Below are 9,293 nucleotides of genomic sequence, written 5' to 3' on the forward strand. Positions count from 1 at the left end.
GGAGAGCCTCCCCCTGACCCTGTGTGTCCCTAAGCTTGGAATGGGGGCACCATCTCTGATTTCTCTTGGGGGAGTTACTCTCCTGGGCCTGGAAGAGGCCCAGAGACCAGGAGGGATGCAGGAGGCTCTCCTGGCTCAACTCTGGCCCCTCCAGGCTAGGCCCTCTCCCTGCGTCCTGCTGGCAGAGTCCTCCGACACCCCAGGTCCGATTTCTTCTCTCTAGGTCCCAGGCCCCTCCTTTCACTGCTGAGCTCAGCAGCAGCGGGTGGGCGCCCCGGCAGGACTGGGAGCAAGGCTGTGACGTCGCCCAGCCTCTGCAGTGAACCCAGCAAAGGTCTGTGGCTCCCTGGCCCCACAAGGGGCTCAAGGTCACACACCCGGCCGTGGTGGTGGTGCCAAGGGTCCAGCACTCCATCTGGGTGCAGGTCAGTACAGAGCAGTGGCAGCCAAGGGCCCCAAACTGAGAGAAGCTGGATGGGCAGTGGGCTACACAGAGGGTAGGAGCTGGCACTGGACTGAGGCTAGTGGTGCAGGGGTGCTGGTGGGGAGCCGTAGGCCATGGGGACACATGATGGGACCTGAGTGGGGAGGAGTGCTCTAGCGGGCTGAGCCGGAGCCTGGGCTCAGAATAGGGCTGGGGGCGAGCCCCAGGGTGGGTAGGGGCTGGGCTGCGGACAGAGGGCTCCGGGGTCGCCAAGGGGCAGAAGGTCAGGGTGGCTTGTTCTCGGGGACCTGCTGCTGGACTGCAGTGGGGTGAGGAGAAGGAGCAGTTGACGGGGGCTGGAGGTAGTTACCAGGGAGGGAGGGTCCTGAGGGCGGTCTGGGGGCAGGTTGAGCTCCGGTCCTGGGCTCCAGGTTGGGCTCCTGGGCCAGCTCAGTAGGCAGAAGGGGGGCTGTGGGCCCGGTACTGAGTGGGTATGGGTCCTGGACGTGGGTAGTTCACAATTCTGTTCCCCTGCCCACCCCCTGTGCCTCTGAGGATGCTCTTCTCTGCGGCAGGGCTGACATCTGCAGAAGGACCTCCAGGGCCGCCTCCGGGGTGGCTGCCCAGCCGGACTCCTCTGCTGCTTGTGTCAGTGGTGTCACCTGGTGGCATCCACACGCCTGGCTTCCGGCACCTAGCTCTGCCTCGACCTGACGCCCCAGCAGGGCCCCACCAGGAGCTAAGCATCTCCAGGGCCAGCATGGTGGTGCCCCACCCCCTCTCCTCCCCGGTATGAATCTCTCTGCCTTCTAGCTGTGTGATCTTGGGCTCAGGCTCCACTTTCGCTAAGTGGGCTTCTAACAACCCCAAGGAGCAGATATTTTCTGTAAGTACTAAACAAGATAGTCTGTGACAAGTTGCTCAGTACTCGACCCTGCTTTCCAATCTTCACACTCCCCTCAGCCTTTGCCGTCCTTATATGAGAAGCAAAGTGAGCCTCTAAGAGGTTAAGTAAGCCACTGGAGGTCCCACCGCCAGGGAGTGGCCCCCGGTATTCCAAGCCACGTCTGTTCAAAGCAGCAGCCTTATATGGGAGGATGGCCTGGGGCATGTCCTGGATGCCCAGTGGAGATGCTGGGCTGATTCAGCTCTGTCCCCTTGGGCCAGTTTTCTCCTGCTTGGGCCTCAGTTTCCCCACATGTTGAATGAAGGAACAGTAGAGCATCATCTCCAAGATGGTGGGGCTGACGCTGCTTTCAGGAGCTGTGTGCAGCCACACCTCCAGGCACAGGGCCACAACCCGGCGCTCTCTGCTGGTCCCTTCAATGCTGCTGGTTCTGGCACTTGGGCTGGGCAGTAGGGAGCAGGCCATCTGCAGGGACTTGCTGGGTCCTGAGGTTTTTGGTTTCACGTAACAGGACCAGGCTGGGCTGTGGCCTCCTGAGCTTGTGGAGATGGGCTTGGGTCGGGGGCTCTCCCTGACTATGATGGGCAAGGGGCCTGGTTGAGGGCCTGGGAGCCCTCAGAGCTGCCCCCTTGTCCCATGAACAGTCTCTTCCTAGGGAAGTGAGGCCTCCTCCAAGGCTTCCCCTGAGCCCCACTGCCCCCTTCCCCATCTCTGGTCTTGACGTGGTCCCAAGGTGGCCTGGCTGTGAGCTACTCCCTCCTTTACTGATATTCCCCTGACTTTCCTCAGAGACCTTCGCAGCACCCCTCCTCTCTCCCTTGAACCCGCAGCCCTGCAGGGACCACTGAGCTGACCAGGTCAGTGCTGAGGGCTTCTCAGAGGATGATGACCCCTGACTGAGGAAAGCAGGCCCTATGACCCCTTAACCACCCCCTTGCCCTGTCTAGGTCACTCTCTCCCCAGCATGGTGTAGGGCTGGTGGCTAGATGGCGATGGGTCCTGGGAAGGCCACAACCAAGTGTGCCTGGAACAGTAAGCTGGGTTTCCAGAAGTTTCTGTAGTTGGACACAGCCTCTGGACAGGCCCTCCCTGAGCCAGGCAGAGCGATTTAGCAGGTGGCACTGCCTGGGATTTCCCACATGCGGGACCAAAGAAGGGGCTGAGCGGCAGGTGTCCCCCACTAGCATTTGCCCTGCTGGGGAGCTGCCTTAGCTGGGCTCCAGGCCCACGCGGCCCCTGTCGGCTTCAATCCACCACGCCCTGGGGAGCTTTGCCGCTTGCAGAGCTCTCTCACCGTGTTGTCTCATGTGGCAAAGATGTGATGAGGGTTGCTGTTTCCAGGCTACTAGGGCTGTTTCCAGGCGGGCTGGCTCCTGAGGGGAAGATGAGTGGGTGGTGGAGTGTGTGTTAGGTCTGAGTGGGCCCCTGCCTGTCTCCGGAATGGCCTGTAATAGTTGAGGAGCCAGACAAAGCCACTGTGGGAAGATCTGAGGTGTGTCCCCTACCTCTGAATGTCAGCTGTGTGGAGGGAGGGCATCAGGGCCCCACCCCAGGCCAGCTCGGGGAGCCCCTGTCCCAGAGACGCCAGGCCAGACCACAGGAACTCTTCTGGGGTTAAAGCCCTCAGAAGCCCTTGCTGCTGTCCTAGGACATAGGGATTTGAGTATGGACAGTCCTGCCTGGGGGCCACCAAACCCCCGACCCTATCTTTCCACCTGGTGTCCCTCAGCAAGGTCTGCAGGGCCAGAAGTCCCCCGTCCCCAGGTCAGGGCAGGGGAGAGAGATCCCCTGCTGAGGCCTCCCCTCTCCCTTCAGTTCTAACTTGGTCCTGCCTCCCCGGAGTTCAAACTGCCTCTAACCTCTTAAACCCCCCAAAGAAAAGGCCCAGGTGAGAGAAATCATTTTTCTTTACTTAGTTTTGACCTCACCTGGGAGGGTTGGGGACTCGAAAACAGGAAACAACCTGAGATGGGGTTTGTCATCTCACATACACACCTGCGCCCACACGTACCCACGTGCTGACCACATCCGCGGCAAGTGGGCCCGGGCCTGGTACGCGTGAAGACACTTACTGGAATAAAGCAAGATGTGCAAAGACGGTGGGCACCCAGGACACACACCAAACAGAAGGGGATCCCAGGCGTCCGGGAGGGGAGAAAGGCGGCGTGGACTTAGGGTCCCTCTTATCGAACTCCTAAACGACCCTCCATGGCTCTGCGCCCAAGAGGGTGAGGGAGGAGGTAGGGGCCGGCGTGGAGAGGCCTCCTTTCTGCCGGAGCATAGAGTCCGTTCTCGACCAAGACGAAGCTGCCGCGCGCAGAGGTGGCCAGGGGCGCCCAGGGGGCGGCGCTCTGGGGGCGGCGCGCCGCGCGGGTGGGGGGCGGCGCCCACCCGCGCAGTGGCTGGGGCGGGAGGACCCGGGCCAGAGTTTCTGGGCAGAAGTAGTTGGTGTTGATGGTGGCGTAGGGGGCGTGGAGAGAGGTCCGGGAGGCTTGGCCGGCTGCCTGCAGGGGTGACACGGAAGGAGATCCAAGTGAGGCTCGGCCTCACGGCGTCCCAGCTCCCGCCCGCTCCGCTCCCCTCTCCAAAACGACCCCCTGATCCTCACGCTTGCTGGCCTCTGTGTCTGGGGGCCCCTGTGTCTGGGTGGCTGAAGCTTCATGATAGACCTGGGAGAGAGTTAGGATGTTCAGAAGCAAAGCAGTGACCGCGAGTGCTGTGGGGATTTGGGTGGGCCCGGCAGGGGCTGGGTCTCACCAGTGCCTTTGTCGATACAGGAGGTAGAGGAGGCAGATGCAGCCAAAGAAGAGGACCCCCGAGACCCCCAAGATCCCAGCCAGGTCGGCCCGCAGCATGGGGGCTGGCGTTGGAGCAGGGAGCCCTGTGCAGAGAGAGAGAGAGAGAGAGAGAGACACACACAAACACACACACACACACACACACACACACACACACACACACACACACACACACACGGCAGACAAACAGCTGGTACCCCCGCGTCCCTGCATCCCTCCCTGTCCTCCCTGGGTGCCCTCCCCTCCTGAACCCCACCTTGGTCTGTGCTGAGGGAGAGGTTCCCACAGGCCTCCTGGAAACCCTCGGGGAAGGAAGTAAACTTGCAGCAGAAGGTGGTGTTGGGACTGGAGCTTCTCCCCTCAGACCCTTCCAGGGTGAGGGAGATGCTGGTTCTGGTTTCCCAGTGGGCCTGGCAGGCAGGGGCCCAGTGCTGGGTGCCGAATTCTGGGTGCAACACCGCCAGCATGGTTCCTCCAGCACCATCGGGGCCCCCGTAGCTCACAGTCACCAGGGATATAGAGCCAGATCCCAGGAATCCACAGCGGACGGTGAAGGACGGGGACTCGGTGGCCTCCATCTGAACTTGCACCCACACCTCAGGGGTCCCTGTGGGGCACAGGCATAGGAAGGGCCCAGGCGGGTTCTCCATCCGCCCCCGTGGCCTCTGCTTCTCCGCAGGCCCCCACTCACCAGCCGTGATGCAGAGAGTCAGCAGCGCCAAGAGCAGGCCCAGGGCCCGGGGCCTGTCCATGGCTTCCCTCGGGCCCCGGCTCTGGGGGCTGCCGAGGTGGGGACAGCACTTGTGTTTCCGTTCTCATCGCAGGAAGCTTTTACGTGTGAGCTGGCCCTGGAAGCCGCTGCTCAGTGCTCTCCACAAATCTGCCCCACTTCCTTCTCTCAGATTGCCTCAGTGCGGTGAACAGGGGCGTGGACCTCAGGCCCTCAAGAGACAGAGTGACAGTGACAGGTTTTCCCTGTCCCCACCCACGCTGTGCTTCAGGGCGAGCAGGGCGGCAGCTCAGGCCCCCTTCCCCACCCTGTCTGTGGGTAACAGCCCCGGGCAGGCCAGGGCCTGGGGAAGGGTGAGGAGGGGGAGGGAAGAGGTGTTTCGGGGACGTGAGAGGAACGTCCTTCCCGTGGGAGGGAGGGGCCCTGGTTTCTCCTTAAGAAGAAGGCTCTCGCCCAGCTAAGGGGTGGGGAATGTGTGGCACTTGGGAAGAGGAAGACCTGTAAGCAGAAGAACCAGGGGGGACTGCCTAGGAGCCAGGCACCACTTGACTGTCACTTGCCTCTTGAGGACACCTGAAGCGGCCATCCACACACCTAGGTGCCCACCAGTCCCATGTCGAATCCCAACCCAGACCTCCCTCCTGAACTCCCACCTCTAACTCCAGCTGTCCCACTGAGCACCTTCTCCCGGATGCCTGTCAACGTGCCCCAAACTGAACTCTGCCCCATCGGCAGCCCTGTCCCCCCAGCTGAAGGCCGAGGGTTTCCAGCTGCTCAGGCCCAAGGCACAGTCATCTGGGACTCTTCCCTCATCTCTGGCCCATCAGGAAACTGAAGGCTTCCCAGCCACCGCCTGAGCTTCTTCCCGCTCCCGCCGCCAACTCTTGGACTCAAGCCGTCGTGCCCCACCAAGTGTTGCTCCAAATTGCTTTCCCAGCTATGTTCATTTACTGAACGCAAACCGACCAGGATGCTGCCATCAGCAGTGACAAGGGATCAGAATGCTTTGTGTCCTGTCGTACCCCGTGCTGAGCTTGCCTCTGGGCTGAGAGGAGCTTGGTGAGCTCCAGGCCAGAGCCACAGGTCGGTGTTGAGGATTCTTGCCCAGGGTGTGGTGAAAACCGAGAGGTGGCCCGACCCCCGGGCTGTGGTCACTGAGGCCTGCCCGATCCACGTGCCCATCTCCATATAATCCTGTCTAATCCCATGGCATTAGCCCAACCACACCTGAGAGCCTGGATTAGCACGGCCTCCAGGCCGGTCTCTTCACTGCCCCCTGCCCTGCTCTCAGGCCAGCCTTTGTTCCGCCTTCGGGTTTTTCTGTTTTTGTTTTTTGTTGTTGATATTTTTAAGAAGGAAGACACAAGTGAAACTGTAAGGATGTACGTTAGATCTTCACTCACTCTCTACTCATTTTTCAAGGACCTGGGCTACTTCCTGTGAATGGGATGAGGGTTTTCAAATCAGAAGAGCTTCCCTCTAGCTTTTATACTATTCAGAAGGCACGGACTAGAATGGCTCCTGTTAAATTGCTCACACGCATTATTTACCCCACAGTGTAGGCCCCACGATCACGGAACCGTTCACACGGCCTGCTCCCCAGTGGTGCTGGTAACCCTGGAGTAAACACTGCACGGGAACTGAGCTCTATGGGGGGGGTGTGAACCCACACTGTGGGGTGTCTCCCTACACAGACAGGGGCACAAATAACCAGCGTGAACAACAGTGCAGAGCAGTCACATCTGAGGGGTGAAGGGTCCACGTACCCCTTACCTTAGTGTCCATATAATTAACTCCAGAAGCTGCCATTAGAGGCCCCACCTCCAGCCTTTGTTTTAAAGCCTATTTTGTCTCATGTAAGTATTGCTACCCCAGATTTCTTTTGATTTCCATTTGCATGAAGCACCTTTTTCCATCCCCTCACTTTTAGTCTCTGTGTGTCTTTAGATCCGGAGTGAGTCTCTTGTAGGCAACATAGGTATGGGTCTTATTTTTTTATCCATTCAACCAGTGTGTCTCTTGATTGAAGCATTTAGTCCATTTACATTTAAAGTAATTACTGATGGGAGTGCACTTATTGCCAGACTTGTTTTCTTGTTGTTTCTGTAATTCTTTTATTCCTTTCTTGTGTTCGATACCCTTGTGAGTTGACTATCTTTAGTGTTATGTTTGAATTCCTATTTGTTGTATATCTGTTAGAGATTTTTGGTTTGTTGTTATCATGAGGCTTATATAGAGAAATCTATATACATGTGACTATTTTAAATTGCTGATCTCTCAATTTCAAATGCATTTAACAACCCTGCATTTTTACTACCCCCCCATAATCACTGTTTTTACATCGTATTTTATAGCTTCCTTTTGTGCATTCCTTAACCACTTATTGCAGATATAGATGATTTTACTACTTTTGTCTTTTAACCTTCCCACAGGCTTGTAAGTGGTTAATGTACCATTCCTGTATATTTGCCTTTACCACTGAGCGTTTTCCTTTTGTAATTTTTGTATTTCTAATAGTGGCCTTTTTTTCTTAGATAAGTCCCTTTAACATTTCTTATAAAGCTGGTTTGGTGGTGCTGAACTCCTTCAGCTTTTGCTTGTCTGTAAAACTTTTATCTGTCAAATCTGAATGCACACCTTACTAGGTAGTGTTCTTAGCCGCAAGTTTTTCCCTTTGCTCACCGTACCATGCCACTCCCTTAATGGCCTGCAGTTTCTGCTGAAGTCAGCTGATAGTCTCATGAGGGTTCCCTCGTGCGTACCTTGTTACTTTTTCCCTTACTGCTTTTAATATTCACTTTTTAGCTTTAATTTTTTGCTATTTTAATTACATGTCTTGGTGTGGTCCTCTTTGGGACTCTGCTTCCTGGATCTGCATGTCTGTCTCCTTTCCTGGATTATGGAAGTTTTCAGCTATTATGTCTTCAAATGTGTTCCCTGCCCGCTTTTTCTCTCTCCTCTCTCTGGGACCTCTATAATGCAAATGTTAGGATGCTCAGTGTTTTCCTGGCGGTCTCTTAAACTGTTCTTATTTCTTTTTATTCTTTTGCTTTTCTCTGTTCAGCTGCAGTGGTTTACACCACGGTCTTCCAAGCTCACTTATCTGTTCCCCTATATTATTTAATCTACTGTTGATTCCTTCTAGTGCATTTTTCATTTCAGTTATTGTAGTCTTCATCTCTGCTGGGTTCCTCTTTATATTTTCTAACTTTGTTAAAAACTAACTTCTCACTCCATTCATCCATTCTTCTCCCAAGTTCTTTGATCATCTTTACGTCCATTACTGTCAACTCTTTAGTTAGCATATTGCCTATCCTCACTTCACTTAGTTCTTCTGGTGCTTTATCTTGTTCCTTCATTTGAAACACATTCCTCTGTCACCTTGTTTTGCCTAATTTGTTGTTTTTTCCTATGTATCTGGTAGGCTGACTGCATTTCCTGATGGTGGAGAAGTGGTGTTTTGTAGGAGACATCCTATACATCTTAGCAGCATGCTCCCCGCTGGTCACCAGGGCTGTATGCTCTAGGGGTACCCCCATGTGGGTTGCATGGGTTCCTCTGTTGAGGCAGGCCAATTACTATGGGCAATCTGGTAAGTATAGCTGGCCCCCAGTCCAGTTGGCTCCTAGGCCCTGCCGTGTCCAGAGGCTGCCAGCCAACCAGTTGGCAGGGCCAGATCCCAAGGCAGCGGGTTGTGGAACCCTGGGTGGTCCTGGGATTAGCGCTGGTTCAGTAGTGGTCTGAGCCAGATTCTGAGGTGGTTGTGAGTCCAGAATGACTGGATCCAGCGTCAGCCTGCTCATGGGTGGGGCTGCTTCCTGACTCAGATGGCTCCAGGTTCCAGGCTGTCACAAAGCTGGTCTGCTGAGTGGGGCTGGATCCCAGGGCAGCTGGCTGAGGAGTCAAAGGGATCTCAGAGCTGCTGTTGGCCTGCTAGTGGGAGTCGGGACCCAGGGAGGCCCCTGGGGTCCTAGGGCTAGTGCTGCACTGGTGTGTGGAGCTGGGTCCTGGGGTCTCTGACTACAGGGCCCTGGGCCCTGAAGTTGTCAGTCTGCTAATGGATGCTGCTGGATCCCAGGGTCTCTGGCTACAGGGCCCAAGGTATCCCAAAGCTGGAGTTGGCATGGTGGTGGGCAAGGGCAGGGCCTGGGGGATCCCCAGGCTGATGCCTGCCTGCCGGTGGGTGGGCTGTGTCCTGCCACAGCAGGCTGTGGGGCTGTGGCAGTCCTGGGGCTGATATCCACCTGCTGGTAGGTGGGGCTGGTACCTGTCCACTGATGTTAGGTCAGTCCTGAGGCCAGTGCTGGCTAACTGGTACATGGACCAGAGCCCAGGGTGTCCTGGGGCTGGTGCCTGCTGATGTGGGCGGAGCTGGGTGGTCTGGTGTGTGAGGTGAGGCCAGGTCCTGTGCCCTCTGGTGGACAAGGCTATGTC

The 9,293-nt window shown here is 56.6% G+C and overlaps 1 protein-coding gene across 4 annotated transcripts; it reads right to left on the reverse strand.

Annotated features, from left to right (window-relative positions):
* Positions 1-3,220: 3,220 nt before the first annotated feature.
* On the reverse strand, positions 3,221-5,621 carry PVRIG (PVR related immunoglobulin domain containing). 4 transcript variants are annotated; one of them, XM_032459723.1, is made up of 5 exons: positions 4,821-5,200; positions 4,386-4,736; positions 4,089-4,212; positions 3,940-4,000; positions 3,221-3,835 (listed from the first exon to the last, which is right to left on the reverse strand). In XM_032459723.1, exons 1-5 carry the CDS (start codon positions 4,879-4,881, stop codon positions 3,515-3,517), a joined length of 918 nt encoding a protein of 305 aa, XP_032315614.1. In that variant the 5' UTR covers positions 4,882-5,200; the 3' UTR covers positions 3,221-3,514. The 4 variants fall into 4 exon arrangements, with proteins under 4 accessions (XP_032315614.1, XP_006189283.3, XP_032315612.1 ...); XM_006189221.3 differs by having other exon boundaries at positions 3,221-4,000; positions 4,821-5,618; XM_032459721.1 differs by having other exon boundaries at positions 4,386-5,052.
* Between the last annotated feature and the right edge of the window lie 3,672 nt (positions 5,622-9,293).

The sequence above is a fragment of the Camelus ferus genome, chromosome 18, assembly GCF_009834535.1.
Source record: "Camelus ferus isolate YT-003-E chromosome 18, BCGSAC_Cfer_1.0, whole genome shotgun sequence".
Taxonomy (NCBI): domain Eukaryota; kingdom Metazoa; phylum Chordata; class Mammalia; order Artiodactyla; family Camelidae; genus Camelus; species Camelus ferus.